At 35.2% G+C, this 18,430-nt stretch overlaps 2 protein-coding genes across 2 annotated transcripts in view; both read left to right on the top strand.

Moving 5' to 3' along the window:
• The first annotated feature begins 5,242 nt into the window (after nt 1–5,242).
• On the top strand, nt 5,243–7,241 carry LOC118751391 (juxtaposed with another zinc finger protein 1-like). Its single transcript, XM_036486211.1, has 4 exons — nt 5,243–5,363; nt 6,584–6,793; nt 6,936–7,044; nt 7,100–7,241. The coding sequence occupies exons 1-4, from the start codon at nt 5,243–5,245 to the stop codon at nt 7,239–7,241; spliced, it is 582 nt and encodes a 193-aa protein (XP_036342104.1).
• Nucleotides 7,242–8,270: 1,029 nt separating this feature from the next.
• The window catches only part of LOC118751393 (tryptophan--tRNA ligase, cytoplasmic-like), a gene marked incomplete at its 3' end in the record, with an annotated part of 57,581 nt that continues 47,421 nt past the window's right edge, over nt 8,271–18,430 (top strand). Inside the window, 1 exon segment of the mRNA XM_036486213.1 lies at nt 8,271–8,654. Within this exon segment, the coding sequence (XP_036342106.1) occupies nt 8,361–8,654 (294 nt within the window).

Here is an 18,430-nt window from a genome sequence, read left to right on the forward strand (position 1 = left end):
GTAGATGCGCAAATTGGTTTTAGTTTTTTGAAAAGAGTTGCCACCTGTTAAAAAATTTAATTCAAATTATTTAATAATCAATGCCATCCGCACCGGTCATTCCGATTTTCAAAAATGAGACGTCAAAATAAAAACCTTAGTTGGACTATAGATGTGCAATTAGGTTTCACTTTTTAGAAAAGAGCTACCACCTTTTAAAAAGTTATATTCAAATTATTAAAAAAATAATAATAAATCAATTATTACAAGCTGGGTATCAATCGAAATGGTTTTGAAAAGCTTTGTTTCTTAGCTCAATTGTAGCAGGGTTGCCACTTGTTTAAAAAGTCATATTAGGTAAGATATTCTATATACATATATAATATGCGAAGGGATTTTTTCTCCAGGATAAAAGAGCTCTACCGTTCGCCCGATTTTCAAAAATAAAACTGATTTTAGTTTTTCGAAAAGAGTTGCCACCTGTTTAACAATTAAATTCAAGTTATTTAATAATCAACGGCATCATATCCGCACCGTTCGTTCGATTTTCCAAAATGAGGTGTCAAATTAAATGGCTTGGGCCGCAGGTGTGCAATAAGGATTTATTTTATTGGAAAGAGTTGCCACATTTTAAAAAATTATATCTAAATTATTTAAAAAATTGAAAAGCTTTGTTTCTTAAAGGCCCTGCACACGGACCGATTTATCGGCCAACCAGTTGGCCAACCGCTAGAAGTTGGTGGTAAATAAGCCGTGTGTAGGCAAGTTGGCAAACCTTCGTCAAGTTGTTCGTCATCTTGGAGTAAAATCAAAAATTTTAGATTTTTGAGACAGATTGGTCAACTTGTTGCTCTGTGTGTAGACAAGTTGGCAACCTTAAATGCGATTTCATTTTTTTAAAGGCGCATTAACGTTAACATGTGTTTTTCGGTTCGTTTCGCTAGTGAAAATGCGTAAAATTTGTGAAAACGAGGGCGGTAGCAATAACAAATACATAAAAAGGAGAAGCATTCACAGTTCAAAAACTCTCACTCAAATGAAATCGGCCAACTGGTTGGTGCGTTTTTTAGGGTATTTCGCTAAGTAGGTTGGTGAACTGCACGATAAAAACATTAGAAGGTAAAGCCATTCTCTCAATTCGTCGGCCATGATTTTTTCTGACGTTTGCAAACATTTTAAAATCATATAAAATTAAAAATAAAAAAAATGAGATTGTTCACAACTGTTGTTTGAGATTAAAAATGATAATGTGTGTGTGAGCCTGAGCTCGAATTTTAAAATTATATTGTTGGCCAGCGTCAGACTGCCTCTCAATGATTTTACCTTGTAATGTTTTTATCATGGGTGAACTGGTTGGCCGATAAATCAATGCGTGTGTAGAGCATCTTAGCTGAACTATAGGAGGGATGCCATCTGTTTAAAAAATCATACTAAGTAAAAGAAATATGTATCACCATATGGGTAACAAACCAAAGAGGTCCAAACACCAAAGACGCATGGCGTTTCATCAGCAATGTTAAAGGCAACAAACACAAAAACGGTGATTGGGCCACAGAAGACAATTTAGAATACCTGGAAATGCTAAAGTCGCAAGTAAGAGCCGCAACAACAATACAAGCAACGCAACCAGGTTTGTACCCTTCACATCTGACACAGCAGCCAAACATCATGGTTAATTTTTCGTATGACAATTTTGAAGAAAAACTCAATAGCAAAAAGTCGACAGCAGGGGGGGTAGACAAAATCACCTTTAGCACTCTCAGACATCTACCTAGGGAATCCAAAGAAAAACTGCTAAAGGCCTTGGAATCAAGTTACCATAACAACGAAGTCATTGAGTCGTGGAGGCGAATCATAATTGTTCCTATTCCCAAAGCAAATAAAGAATTGGATGACTTAAACAACTTTAGGCCAATATCATTGATCTCAGTTGTTGCGAAGAGCCTCAATATGCTCATCAAAGATGCCCTGGTAGAAGAAGTAGAGTTGCGAAATATAATCCCACAAAAAAGCTTTGCGTACAGAAAACAAAGATCGTCATCAATGTGCTTAAACGAAACCCTGCATTTTGTAGCTGACAAAAAGAGTAACAACGAAAAAGTTTTTATTTGCTTCCTAGATATAACTGACGCATACAACGGGGTCGACCTCGAAATCTTACACCGCACGCTGTTGGAATATAACATAAACCCAAAAATTGCTAATTGGACGAAAAACTTCTTCTCCTCGAGAATACTGACTCTAGGGCCACATGCGGTGGAAGTCAATAATGGACTCCCTCAAGGTAGCTGTTTGTCACCAATACTTTTCAATATTTACACGGCCAAGCTTCACTGTATAAACGATAGCAAAACGCAAGTTTTTCAATTTGCAGATGACATAGCAATAATTTCGCACTGCAAGTCGGAAAAAGCTGCAATCCTCAATTTGAAAACCCAAATTATGAACATCCATGGGATCTGCAACTCTATAAACCTGAATTTCAACTTGGAAAAAACGAAATTCATGTACCTTTCTGCAGGGAACAAAAGAAACTTTGAACTAACAATCAGTGGTAACCAAATTGAGCAGGTAGTCACAACAAAATGGCTGGGCAGAATTATTAACTCGAACTCGACAATCAAAGGGCAAGTTGGAAAGGTCGAAGACGAAATAACAACAGGTAAAAATTTACTTGCAAAACTGACTACAATAAAAGCAGGGTTAACACCCAGAATAGGGCTCAACCTATTCAAAGTATTCGTAAGATCCAAGATGGAATACAGCAACACCAGCTATGCCAATGCTCCGAACTGCTACTACAAAAAACTACAAACAATAGCAAATGAATCCCTGCGTAGATGCTTAGGAGTTCCCCCTAACACACCAACCCTAGCTCGATATGCCATAGCATGCGAGCTGCCACCGCTAGCAAGAGCAGTTTGGTTAACTTCAAAAGAGCTGACCAAGCAATGGTTTCTCAATCCAGATTTAAGAACACAACCAAAAAATAGTAGACCGGTCAAATCAAGCTACAGCCACACCTTTGAGAAATTTAAGGACATTTTCAATCAAATTAACACAAACACTACTTTCATCAGACACCCTAATCTCAAATTAATAGACTCAAATCTTAACAAGTCCAAAAACAATGTGGCGCATGAACAACTACAAGCTATCTTTAGAGAACAACAAGCATACTATCTTGATCAGGGTTTTCACATATTAGCGACTGATGCCTCCGTGAGTGAAAATATAGTTGGTTGTGCTGTATACGACACAGCAAATAACGTCTCCTACTTATACAACATACCCTTTTACCGGTCGACGACGTTTGGGGAATTAGTAGGACTGTTACAGGCGGTCAAACTTGCTAAAAAATATAAGTGGAATAAACCATGCATTTTTACAGACAGCTTGGCTGCTGTAAAACTGTTAAAATGACCGTTAACCCAGAACCATATAGTGGCCGAAATCCACAATCAAATTGCCAATTCACAAGTAGAAACTGCAGTCATCATGTGGGTACCCAGCCACGTTGGCGTAGCATGTAATGAAAAAGCTGACATTGCAGCTAAAACTGCAGTGAATCACGGCCAGACGCTTTCGATTGACTTAACGCCACAAGAGGCACTTATACAAATCAATACTCTACTATGGACAGAGACTAAGGACAAGATAAAGGAAAAATGTGTAGACTGGGACCATAATATCATCAATAGTTTTGCGATAAAGGAAAGACGACCTTGGTTTAAGGACAAGAGATTTGACTTAGAGCCTTATGACATGAAGCTCCTCAACAGACTAATTACCGGACACACATACAACAGCATCTATTTACAACAATTTGTACCAAACGTTAGTGAATACTGCAACACTTGCAATACGCTGGAAACTCCTGATCATCAAATCTTCCACTGTGATAGGTACAACGCTATGAGAACGAAGTTTAAACTCTTTGACACGTACAAGACCATAAATGAAATTATCACCACTAAAAAACCTGAGCTTTTTAAAGAGCTAATAAACTTTTTGCGAGAAACCAAACTAGATGGAGCACTCTAGGCCATACAACAGTTTAATCAAAAAAAAAAAAAAAAAAAAAAAAAAAAAAAAAAAAAAAAAAAAAAAAAAATAAAAAAAAATTTTAAAAAAAAAAAAAAAAAAAGCAAAAAAAAAAAAAACATAGAGACCGGAAAAAAAGGGGGGAAAAAAAAAAGAATCGCCAAACAACTTAATCGCTCAATTTAAAGACAAGAAAACTAAAAACTTTGTTAACCTTATATAAGACTGATCAAGGCGTAAAGGACGTAAATAATCCTTCGCTTTTATGTTCATTCCAAAGACAGATGCCTAATTTCTATTACTTTTCGGAGTATAGATTTATAAATAAAAAAAAAAATAAATAAATTTGATGTATAACTTTCTAAAGTACCGGAACAATAAACACCTTTTATATGTCAATAACGTTAAAAAAGGGAAAAAAAAAAAATAATAATAATAATTGTAAACTCATCGGACCGATCAATATGTTATATTAATATATAATCGGTTCTTTTTTAAAAAGACAAGCCACGGGCTCCGACTTACGTGTAAACTATGCTACATGTCGATGTACAAATGTAAATAAATAAAAGGAAAAAAAAATTGTATGTTCAATGCATATCTGTTTGCATTAGAGAAACTGTATGTTCAATGTAATCGTTTTGTCTTTGTATCTGTTTTGTGTATCTTCTTTTTGTCAAAGCACACCAACACCTCCACCCATATTCGGCACAGTAAGGAGCATCAAAGGAAGAACCTCTGAGATAGCGGGAGACTTCAAGAATCAACGGATTACCTCAATACTCTTGTATAACCTGGCATATACATTACAGTATTACTGCCAACAATCTTGGACTACAGGGTCCATAAAGCCACGAAAAAAAAAAACCAAAGAGGTTTCAGAAAGTAGTTTGAAAATATTTTGAAGAGGACTGCCACCTGCTAGAAATGTCGAATTTAGTTTACACAAGTTATACGAAATATCAAAATATATATATAAAACGAAGGAGTGTTAAGAAATCTTTAGTTAGAACTCTAAGAATATTTCTGAGGTGTTGGAAGAGGTTCGCCACCTGTTTAAAAAGTTAAATTCAAAATATTTTAAAAGTTAAATAATTTATTGAAATATGTGTATCAATCGAAGAGAGTTTGAAAATTTTTTATTTCTGAACTGTATTTAGCGGGCTTGCCACATGGTTGAAAATTAAAAGTCCACTTAATTCATCAGTTAATTAAAATCATGCCTATTACGATATCCAACGGATGCCATCCGCACGGATCTAATATGATTCTCACTGTCATAACAAGCGAGAGTGAAGTATTACATTCGTGCGAATGGCATCCGTCGGATACCGTAATAGGCATTAATATGTATCGCAGTGTCCGGCGAAGGGGAGCTAACAATGATTTAGCTTGAGTACCTGTTTGAAAGTTCCAACTCAATTAACTAATTCAAAAAGTATATGAAATATAAAGATACCGTGGTCAAACGAAAGACTGTTATGAAATCTTAAGTTTGAAAATTTCAAGAGAGTTGCCACGTGTTTAAAAAGTGAAATTCAAATTATTCAGTACATAGGATGAATTATTAAAAGATGGGTATAAATCGAAATGAGTTTGAAAGTGATTTATCCCTGACCTTTATTTAGGAGGGATGCCATTTGTTCGAACAATCAAATTCGAATTAGTTCATCAGTTTAAGATTTAAGAAGATTCTAGTTTGAGAATAATTTTGAAAAGGAATTTCAAAAAAGGTCAAATTAGAAATCTTAGCCCGTAGATGTATGATAAAGTTTTAGTTTTTTAATTAAGAACTTTTTTCATCGGTAGAGCGTGATTTGAAATTCGATGAAAAATACATGCATTATGGGAGACTGCTGTTCACTCAGAAACGGCTGGACGGTTTTGATGAAATATGGCACTTGGATCTCTTATAACTCTGGCTAACATTTGGAATATATTTTAGGTTTTTGAAATTCAAATTAGGGCGTTTTTATGCCGAGCTTCTCCTACGATTGGTGTCGTGCGCGTTGATGTCACACAATTGTATTTTTATGAGAAGCTGTTTTTCATGGCAGAACTCATATTCGTATTGAAATAAACGTCCCGAGAGACGAAAAAATAAAAATCCCTTGTAATTATTATGAGTAGACGTAAATAATTTTCGGCTTGAAATAAACGTCCCGCGAGACGAAAAAAAAAAAATAAAAGTCCCATATAATTATTATGATTATTGTTCAGTAATAATTGTAGAGCAATATTTAATTTTATTTCTTATAATCGTTATGGTCTCTGATTAATCTGCATCTTAGTGGTTGCTATCTAATGTCTAAAAGAAATTTAAATTGCTGTATATTTATTTTCTAAGGTTTCCACCGGCAATTCCCGCTGTTATTATTTTCATTGAAGAATTACTTACGCACGTACACTGCCTTTCAATTATAATCTAATCCACTGCACATACCTACATACATAAATATGTTTGTATGTACCTATGTATATAGTTTTTTTTATTATACGATTTATTCGTCTAGTCTTTAATTGATTGTGTTTTATATGATTTCTGTTTTATTATTTCCAGACTATGATCCCAAAGTGGTCGAACAGAAAGAGCAGGCGCAGCCTGCATGTTTACCGTTGAGCTATGTATTGCGTTTCATATCGGAAGATGCACGTAAAGAGAGCCCATTTTTATCCGCCAACAGTACGGGCGTTGAACTTAAGCGGAAGTTGGCGATCAAACATCACAGTTACAGTATGTCGTCGTCAAATCGCAGCAATACGCCCACTGGTGAGAAAGCGAATCAGTATGAATATGAAACTGTAATCGCACTGATCCGCTAGACAATTATTTATCAATCAAGTATTTTACTAATCAACTACGTTTTGTTTTCACAATTCGTGGTTTTTCACTTATCTGATAAAATTTCTAGGCAGTGAAATGGACGATGATGAAATGGTTGTCTCAGAGTCGGAGGACAGCAATGATTCTTGGACAACTGAGGAGTTCAGTTCCGAGTTCATAATGCGTTACGGGAGCAGGTGATTGCTCAAGAAATTTTTTTTAAGACAAATTTAAATATATATATTTGTGAAGGCATTCCGGAACCGGCAGCAATGGGACACCGGGCAATGAGAAGCCGTTTGCGTGTCCTGTGCCTGGTTGTAAAAAGCGTTACAAGAATGTCAATGGCATCAAATATCACTCGAAGAACGGCCACAAAAAGGACGGAAAGTAAGTGTGTACAAGAAACAGAAACCTTCATTATTAATAACTTACTTATGTGCATATTACGGTGCGAAATTTGGTGGGAAATACCTAAAAAGATTTAAAAATTAATGAAAAACAATTTTTAAAAGAAAAACACGAGAATTTCATGAAACAATTGGGTTTGGTGACTACCTCGTGACTTGATGGGAGTCTAAGGGGTTAAATTGCCGGAACGAGGCTTGTTGAAAAGTTTCATCGACCGGAAATTGGCGTAAGCGGACGCAACGTAGTGGCGATAGAACGAGAATTTTGATAAAAAATTTGAGTAATTTCCAAACGTTGTTGAAGCGTATATCTCTCTACGATTAAATGGCTTAGACAGACGTTTCGAAATGTAAAAATATTGTTAAATCTTAGAATAGTGAAAAACCCTTTATTTAGTGATGTAAAAATAAGTAAAATTTGCTAAAAGAATTCGAAGTATGTAATACTATCATACTCAGTTTTTAAAAACACACTATTGTTTTAAGTATTTTCAAAGAACATAGTCTCAACTACTTAAGTACTTAAGGAGTTAGTATTGGCTAAATTAAAATTTTCCCATTTTGGGCGACGTAGTTTCAGCTTCGTAGTCAACTTGCCACTCCAATGCTTTGAGAATTGGTATAATGGTACAGTTCGTCGCTGTTAAACCCAGAAATTATAAAATGAGTGTAAACAACCTCTTACAATTAAAATGTAAATTCGCCCAGCAACTTCAAAGTTGTAATTGCCATATCCTTAACCGCTGGCAACAGAACTGAGATTTAGTTGTCATTAATAATCGACCCTTTAAATTGAACTTCTTCATCAAGATTTCTAATTAATTTTTATTTTTGTAGAGTTCGCAAAGGCTACAAATGTCACTGCGGCAAGAGCTACAAAACTGCTCAAGGCCTGAAGAACCACGCTTTGGTGGCACACAACTCCTCGCCTGAGAGCGTTTTGAGCACACAACATACGGCTAATATGACTGCTAACAACAATGGGACCAACGTTAATGTGGGCTCAGGCATTATTTTGCAACGCAGCAGTTCGCCCTCGCAGTCATTGGGTTCCCTAAGTCCATCCAGCATCAGCAACATGTCAAGCAGTGCCAGTAGCTGTCATGGCAGTGCTACCAGCAACACTCATAACGGCAACAGTAACTCTGCTGGCAACAATAATGTTGGTAACAACAACACAACCGGCGCCGTCACCAACAATGTGTTGCAGCAATTGGCTAATAGTACACTTGGCAACGGAAGTCCCAATGTGGTTGCCACCACAAATGGGGTTGGACTCAGCTTGCATCATCACCAACACCATGCACAGCAGCAGCAGCAACATCAGTTTAGCAATCAGCAGCAGCAGCAGCAACCGCAACTACACAGCATTGGATCGTCCGCAGCAGCTACATCAGGTAACAATAACAATTTAGGGCGCAGCAGCAGCAGCAGCGGCAACACTACTGGCATCAGTGGCAATGGCCTGCTCACAGCACAAGCAGCAACTAAAACTGCGACTGCAGCTACAAACTTGTTGGCCGCTAATGCAACGGCGAGTAAAATACTCAAGTTGGCTACCAATGCCGCGGCACAGGCAGCAGCAGCTGCAGCCGCAGCCAATGCTGTTGGTACAGTTGATATCATTGCACAGCAGCAGCAACAACAACATAAGCTGCAAGCAATCGTTGATAAAGTACAGTCAAAACAGCAACAAAGTACAGCGACTAAAATTGCGCTGCCAAATTTGGTAAACTTAGGCATTCTCACCCCGGCCACTTCGCCTACGAAACCACCTACGCAGGCAATGGCATTTACGCAACAACAACAACAACAACATCCAACCCAACAACAAGCACAGCCACCACATAATCTTCCTTTGACACCCATTAGTCCAAGTGGGCCAACATTAATCCAACAACAACAGCAAAAGGGCATTGGGCTATTGCATCACCAACAACAGCAACAACAACACAAAAAACCGAATCAGATTATTGGTAGCATACACTTGACTAATGTATCTACATCGACGTCAACGTCCTCAACTGTATCGAATGCCAACATGAATAACAACAATAGCATCAGCAACACTGCCAATGGTATCAGTGGTAATATTGTCGCTACTACGGTTGCAGCAACGGTGGGCAGCGGCGTTGTTGCTGGCGCTGGCGCTGCAGGCATGGCGAACGCTGTTGTTGCTGCTGCTTCTGCTGACGCAGTGGTAGGCGTTGTCAACGACGAAACGTAGCCTATACTAAAGACATTACTAATGCGTCGCGAATTTAAATAGAAGAAAAATATTTAGTTATTATATATTTAGATAACCAAAAAAAAAAACTAAATTTGCGCAAAGTTAAAGAACATCTGACCATTTATAATAAATCGGCTGAGAGATAGTATGCCCGCGACATACCTAAGCGTATGGCTGTTGCTTGTTATTATAGGAAATAAATAATTTCAAACTTACACCCTTTAAAGTAAATAGAAAAAAAAAAAAATCGTCAGTTCCTTAAAGAATTACCGAAATACTTTTTGAAGCATTATGAGCATTTGGAAGTACCCAGAGAATTAAAAATAAGTACATATATTCATTCGACGCTATTGCTGAATTCATTGTAGATTTGTTTTTCGAAAAGTAGGCGAATATGTTATCACTGAATATGCATAGCTATATGTAGCTTTACTATGAAAGTATTTGCGTAGGATTTTATATAACTATTATCAGTCCCCTTCCGTTAAATCCTAGGATGATCTCTTTTTTTGAGATATTCCAAAATTACGTTTAGCGAAGTTATGGCTGACGGTGACCAAGGCTTTTTTACTACTCAACTCAAAACTTGCTTTGGATATATACAGGTTGCTATTACGGTACTCACGTCGGCAACGAAGTAACTCAATAAAAGTGTTCGCTATGCAAAAAACTTGTACAAGTTGGTACCAATTGTTACCAAATCCTGTTCGTTTGGCCATAAAACTAGTAAAACTTGCAAGGAGAGAGCACAATTTTTATAATTCATTTGGAGGCGAAGTTGCAAATTCGTGCTGGAAAAATGTTTGCCGGCAAGACATACATAACATAATTGAAAGAGCAAACAACGTAATTGCCGGTGCTCGTGTGATTCATTTATGTCGAAAATTCAGTTACTTCGTAGCTATTCAGTTATAACATTTTCGTGGAGTTCAATCGGGGCCTACAATGGAGTCAGCATAGACCCGACTGATTTGTGTATATTGTGAATGAAAAAATTGTACCCTACTTCAGTAGCGTAGATTTTTGGGAAATATTTTTTAATTTATATTCCAAATATTGCGACTATTTCCTGAAAGATGATAGCCCTCATGAAATCGAAATTCAAAAAGTAAGCATTTAACGACCTATGTAGATCATACATACTATATAAATACATATGTACATACATACATAATTGAATACACTCCAATAACATGGTAAATATAAGTGTATTTAATTATGCGTAACTCTTCAAATCTGCACTCGAACAAAAATACCTAATACGAAAAATTAATGCTTTGAAATTAATTGAAAATTATACGTTTACTCCTTCTATATACACTTGTATGTATGTATATTTACGAATATCTAGTGTTAGTGAAAACCTTCAAGTTTCCTTGTAAATGTAGACTGCTGCGGTTTATTTTAGAATTTAAAAATTTTTGTACATTTTAGTTGATTCGTGCAATACTACTTTTTATAAGTAATTTATTTAGCTAATTATTATTGTTTTATACTCATCTTTTGTGTATATTTTTTATACTGAATTTCCTAAACACTGTATTGTATTGCTTCGATAATTGCTGATCTCCTATTGAAATCTAAAATTTAGTTATATACAACAAACGCTATACTGTAGACATCAAAAATAAAGTTTATGCTTGATTTGTCATTTGAAAGTAAAAACATTGAATTTTAGTTAACTTCGCTAAACAATTGCATACATACAGTATCGGTCATATCTATAACACGCCATTTCAAAGTGATATTGTGTGCCACTTATGTTTATTTATATATTTTTAAGAATTTTCAATTAAAATTTAGTTCATTCTCAGACATATCCCATATATACCCAAGTTTAACAATTTGTAGAAAACTTCAAAAAAGTGCAACAAAATTTCACCTAAATTTCAAACTTTTTTCTCGGAAGTGTTAGAATTTTTTTTAGTACACAGTTTTTTAGCCCCTGCAATTTTAGTCTGATAATGTGCAAATTTCAAGTAGCTACCAGTTACCGTTAATTTTTTAGATTAATATAATATTAATATAATATTTAATGAATAAACTCAATTTATTTGTATATGGAAGAAAACCGCAACACCTTTGGCGAAAAAAATTCTAAAAAATCAACGGTAACCTTTAGCCACCTCAAACTTGCACATTATCAGACTAAAATTGATTGGGCTATAAAACTGTGTATTCAGAAAAATTCAAACACTTCCGATAAAAAAGTTTGAAAATTATATGAAATTTTGTTGCACTTTTTTGTAGTTTTCTACAAATTGTTAATCTTGGGTTTATATGGGATTTGTTAGAGAAAGAACTATATTTTAATTGAAAATTGAATTTCTTAAAAATAAATAAATAAACATAAGTGCTACACAATATCACTTTGAAATGGCGTGCTATAGATATGACCGATACTGTACATACATACATATACACATTTAGTAGTAAAAACTTCGACCACGCAGAAGTAGATATTCCAGAAATTGATAGTAATAAAGATTGAAAGTATGTACATACATGAATTTGTGCTGATTTGTCCGCATGATTAACATTAACTAAAAATTGAAGAGGTTTAATTAAACCATATTTTGGCAGAGAAAAGTGCGAGTGCATTTTTAGGAGTCAATGATGGGACTCCAATTCGAAAGATATACAATAACGTGTACAGATAGATACTAGATGATGTTTAAACTTGAAGTTGGAGTTTTGAAAATGAGTTTTATATCAACGTCAGAAGAGGCTCTAAACATTTTATGAATCTGCACGTACATATCCATTTAAGAAAGTATTTTATTTACTATACACTCGTATTTAGTTTTTACCTCACTAGTTTGTATATTTTGTCTTTTTTAAGAGCTTTGTCGATGTGTGCACATGTTTTCAAGTAATAACTCTTTCATACTATTGGCAAAGCCTTTCCTGGCTAGATTTAATTCCGAGACGGTTAGATAACACCCATAAAATTTTATGTTTTAAAACAACTTGAGGTTCAGTTTAAAACTAATACGCTTCTAATATTATTTGCCAACTTTGATCTGAGGTGCGTTTTGCTTTCTTAACTTGATGAAAAGCTAGTTCTAAACACATTTTCCTATTTTTTCTCCAAAATAATTTGAAACGCTATCAATTAGTTTTTTTTCGAATTTCTGAATGACAACAAAAGTTTTCGAACTAACTAAAACTATTAATACAAGCCATGAACTGTATATAAAATTTAAATAATAACCAGGCAGGTTCTGAAATTCCCTTCCGAGTAAAAAAAATGTTCGGATATCATTCACTTCACTTGAAGTTTGTGAAATTGATGCAAGCGAACATATAAGAAAATGAAACTGCTTAAATTTTGCAAAAAATAAATTTAAAAGTAGTTTATTTTGACAATAAAAATAACTATTAATACTGTTATAAGCGTATCCAATAAAATATGTTTCGGTTAACTCTATCTCAACTTTATTCTTGAACTGCATTAAAGTGTCTGTCTACCTTCTAGAGATTGCAATCAGTTATCGCCCATATAATATTAGGCTACAGTTCACAACATTTCATATAACTTAAGCTATGTTCACAACATGTTCACAACATGTTCTATAACGCAAGCTATGTTCAGAACATCTCCCTTTTCCTAGTTTTTTATTTTATTTTTTCATATGTTATCTTCTCCAGTAATATACAATCACATAACGTTTATCAAACATACATATGGCCTTATTCATAAAAAATAAAGTAGCTTTATAAAAGGCTTATAAATTCAAAAATGTATGAAAACGTCAATTTATAAAGCTCTTTAAACCTACTTTATTTTTTTTGAATAACGCCATTAGTCTTTAAAATAATTTGGTTTTTTTTAAGTACGACCCGATCTAGTTGTTATAACAGGGTTGCTATGCATATTTACATCTGTCTCAGAATTATTTACAGCATTCATAGAGTTGTTATTGTCATTACACCCATTAGATTGATTCAAATTACAATTTGTATTATGATGAGTGTTCAAATCTCTTTGTGCGGGCTCTTCAATTGGTATATCTAAATCACCTTGCATTTCATTAAAATTTGTACCTTTAGATAGACTTTTCCGATTACGAGTTATAATAGTATTCTGCCTTGCTTGTGCTTTGTAAGATCTTGGATGTTGGTGTTTACCGATAATTATGCCACTTTGATGCGGCCAGCCCTTTTTTCCCTTCACCATGAATCTTAACTTTGTCACCCACGTTAAATTCTTTAAGAGTTTTTGAACCTTTATCATAATTCGGCAGGTTCTGCAATTCAGTGAATTTGAGTCAAGTTCGCTTTGAATTCAAGTTCGCAGGGGTTGAAATTCATTCGGAAGTGAATTCCAGAACCTGCCCGATTATAACTTTTGCCTCTTTTGACGTTCATATTAATTGTTACTAAAATTATCTGACTCTACTTTGCCTTCACTGATATCCGGTATTACATTTCTTATTTTTCTACCATACATTAATTCAGCTGGCGTAATGCCACTATTATCAATAGGCATATTTCTTAATTGCAACAATGCCATTTCTTTATCCTTCCCCTCCTGAATAATCTTTTTCAAAATGTTTTTGAGAGTTTGAATGTGTCTCTCCGCTTACCCATTCGATTGATGATGTTTCGGGGAAGTTATATCATGTTTGAAGCCCCACTGTTATGCAAAATTTCCTAAAATAAACGCTGGTATACTGAGATCCTGAATCTGAATACAGAACTTTAGGTACTCCCTATCGTGCGAAAAATTATTTTAAAGCTTGAATCGTAGTCTCTGCTGTTAAATCATCTAAATGTTTCATATCAATAAATTTACTATAGGTATCCACGATTATTATATATTTTTTACCTAATAAGTAAAATTTATCAGATCCTACTATTTCTCAAGGATAACTTGGTACCGTTTTTTCAATCATAGGTTCTTTACTATTATGTTTTTGATAGCTACAACAAATATCGCACTTGCTTACGAGATCATCAATCTGTTTTGACATACCTATCAAAAATATTGTTTTCGTAGCTAACATTTTACATTTTTCTTTGCCAAAGTGTGCGTAATGTATTTTTGAAAGCATTGCTTTTCTCATTGACCTTGGCACAACAATACAGGTACCTTTTAATAATATTCCATTACATTCTGATAGGTCTTCTTTGAACGAAAAATATGGTTTTACAGTTTCAGATACAAGTACAGGTACCTCTTGTTATCAGGCCATCCCTTTCTTACATTTTTTAAAACTTCTTGTAGCTCTTGGTCTTTACCTGTTTCCATTTTGAATTCCTTTAATCTCACATCAGATACACTTAAATGTTTCTCAATCATCATTACGTAAGCTTCAATTTTTTTCTTCCTCAGAGGATTCTGTATTTTTTAAATAACTTCAACTTAAATGATCAGCAAGAATTAATTTTTTACCCGGTACATATACGAGATCAAAAACAAAATTATGCAAGCTAATTCGCATTCTTTGCTATCTGGGAGGAATCTTATTCATTGGTTTTTTAAAAATGGAGATCAGTGGCTTATGATCAGATTCTACACGAAATTTTTTACCAAATAGATATTGATTAAACTTTTTCTATTTGGCTGTACATTTTTTCTGTCTCCATCAACGCATGCGAACCATACGCCACTGGTCTTTCCCCCTGTATCAGTACACATCCCAGTCCCTCACTTGAAGCATCTACACTCAGTGTTATTGGTTTATTAATATCAAAATATGTTAATACTGGTGGTGTACACAATACTTCTTTAAGTTTGATAAACGACTTGCTGTGCAATACCCCACACAAAGGGCACGTCTTTTTTCGTCAATTGTCTTAGACTACTGGTTAATTGTGCCGCATTTCGTATAAACTTCGAACTGGTTAAATACCCTGGGCTAGAGCTGATGCCATAGGGTAACCTATTAAAATAATATCTCCCAAATGGAGTGTTGAGAGTGGTTAGCTCTCTGCTGTCTTCTGTTAACTCCACTTGCCAAAAGGCTTTATTTGCATCCTGTTTTGTAAAATACTTGGCTTTTTTATCTTAGCCGCAATTTCCTCACACGTAGAAAGCTGTATGTGTTGCCTTTTTTATACACGAATTTAGATATTGTGGATCCCAGCAAACCCTTATAGATCCGTCTATTTTACCTACAATTACTAGTGAATTTACGAAATCGGTGGGTTTTTCTATTTTCGATATAATCCCAGCCGATTCCATTCGTTTAATTTCAAGTTTCAATTTATTTGTTTAAATGTACATGTCTGCAGGGCTCTACTTTACCTACGCTTCCTTCTTTTAGTTAAATTTTGTATTTAAAATCTTTTATTTTTCCAAACCCCTTAAACACATCTTCATACCTGTTTATTAACTCGACCCCCTTATCTATTGCATATGCGTTTAAAACCTTATCTTCTTTAATTATTTCTCCTGTATTGATCCTTTTTATGAGTTTAAACTCAATGCAGCTCTTCAAACCTGGTATTGGTACACTTTTACCATAAAAAATTTTAAATTCAACTTGTTTTTCAACATTACAAATTCTGCACTTTAAACTTACTTTTCCCATTATGTTCATTCTTTCTTTATTGTAGTTCTTTAATACCACATTCGATTTTTGCATTGCATTGAGCTCCCGAATCAATCTTAAACGAAATCTGCTTCTTAGAATCTACCATATATACGTCTTGCACCCATTCTTCATGTGCATTAACCGCATCAATACTAATCCAGCCATAAAACAAATCTTCAATATTACCTTCCTGCTCGTCGCTCGCATCGACTATCATGATTGAGCGCTTGTTACACCTGCTGGCGAATTGCCCTTTCGTTCCACAACTTCTACACTCTTTGCCGTATGCTGGACAACTGTTGTATCGATGATTGTAACCGCAACGTTGACATATGTCCTTTGAACCACCTGATTCCCTCGTTGTCGCACGTGGTGTCGATTTTGAAGACGATGTTGTTGCTTTTTTTCTGATTTTCTCTGTCATTGCTTGCTCTCATTTTATACGTGCCGCCATTTTGCTTTCTTATGCTGGAAACTTCCTTTTGTGCCTCGAACTTTTTTACATTTTGTTCGGATGATTCCGCGCTTTTACATATTTTTTAAGCCTCTAGCGGTCGTCGTCATTGTACTCAAAATCTATTGCACGTGTTTTTACACGTTTATACATATATATTTCCGATGCTTTTTAAATGGTCCGTCGCCTTTTACTTTTTAACCGTTTATATTCATTACTGGCTCACCTATGCCGCAGCGCCATGTTATAAGCGTATCCAATAAAATAATATGTTCCGGCTAACTTTATCTCAACTTTATTCTTCAACTGCATAAAAGTGTCTGTCTACCTTCTAGAGATTGCAATCAGTCATCGTCTCGAAGCAGGTTCATTCCCTTTGCCTACGAGGTGATCCAAATGTTTGCAAATATTATGCAAAGTGGTTTTTTAAAACCCCTATAGTTCTCTTCACAACATTGCGTGCCGAAGAATGATTTTGGTTAAAAGTATGTGGTGCTATTCCAACAATAGGATCTCTTAACGGAGTTAACAAAACTGGTTGAAGTGCATAACCCGCATCACTTAAAAGCCAAGAGCACTACTAACACTCCAAATTAAAGCGTTGTAGCTTGAATGAGGGCGACGGGAATCAAGCTCTGCTGTACATATTGTAGTCACATATCTAGTAAAAAAGCACACATACACAAAAATAATTAGAAAAAGTTAATACACATGTACATAAATAGTAGGAACATACAATCATTGCATTGGTGCTACAATATCCTTTTCGGTTATAAAATAGGCTCTGATCTTTATGCGGCTTTGTTATTTTTATATGCGTTCCGTCTACGCAACCCACGACTTCAGATACATATTCCAAAGTTTTGCAGGAAATGCTGCTTCGATTTATGCACTTTATTTTGTATCATGCTTAACTTTATCCAGGAGGAACATAACTATACGTATGTATTTTTCTAATGTACATAGCAACATAGCACACGCTTAATAACTTTTGAAACCGTACTCCGCCCCATTGCATTAAAGCTATCCTCTCCTTTAGCTTTCTGAAAGCCGCCTTTTGTCAAAAAAGAAAGTGTAGCCCCCAACAGAAGTTGGCCAGGAAGTTAGTTTCCTTTTATATGGGGAGCGATAAAATTCAATAGCATGCAACTTGAGGAGGATACCCACTTTTCTCAATCTGTAGGTGGAAACGGAACTGCGAACATTTCGTTAATAGTTTGGGAACTAATTCCAAACTTAAAATACTTACACCAATTCAGAAACATCTAATGGATTGGAACAGTCCCTATTGATCTTCCAATGTATATATTCCTCTGCTCGCCTTTCGTTATCAATAAAAGTAGTATCAAATATATATATTTTTTCACTATGAGATGAGTGGCGGAGCAGTTAGCTCACAAAAGCCAGGTTATTCCTCAATTTGGTAAACTTGTGTTCACCAGTCAGCAATAAGTACGCAGTTTCCTTCTCAAGTTGTGAATGCGTGTATTCTCCAGTCAGCCACAAAATTCCAAGCAGTTAGATTTATTACACGAGTGTCATGAGGATGACAGTGCGATATTGCTGCAAGTGGTAAAGAGTCGTGATGACAGCCCAGATGCCGGTTGTGTTTTATAAGTTGGATGGCAATTTTGTAATTGGAGGCGTATTTGTTTTAAATCGACAGGTCTATTTGACCTTGGCCCGAAATAGCATACAGAGAGTTGGACAGTGAATTCGCGGTCATTAGGGTAGGCATAACCAATCATCGAAAGGAGGATTTAGAATTAGAAATCAAAATTTTAGTTGTGCCTCATCAATAAAATCAGCAAGTTGTACTATCCTGTCAAAGTTCATACCTTGAAATATTTGAATAACATTGTTTGAATTTTTAATTGCCGGATATTTATCTCTAATGGTTTTGAGATTCTCACAGTGTAGCGTAAAGTGTTCGTACTTGCTAGAAAG

This window comes from Rhagoletis pomonella, unplaced genomic scaffold (assembly GCF_013731165.1).
Source record: "Rhagoletis pomonella isolate Grant_MI unplaced genomic scaffold, Rhpom_1.0 Rhpom_scaffold_00675, whole genome shotgun sequence".
Taxonomy (NCBI): domain Eukaryota; kingdom Metazoa; phylum Arthropoda; class Insecta; order Diptera; family Tephritidae; genus Rhagoletis; species Rhagoletis pomonella.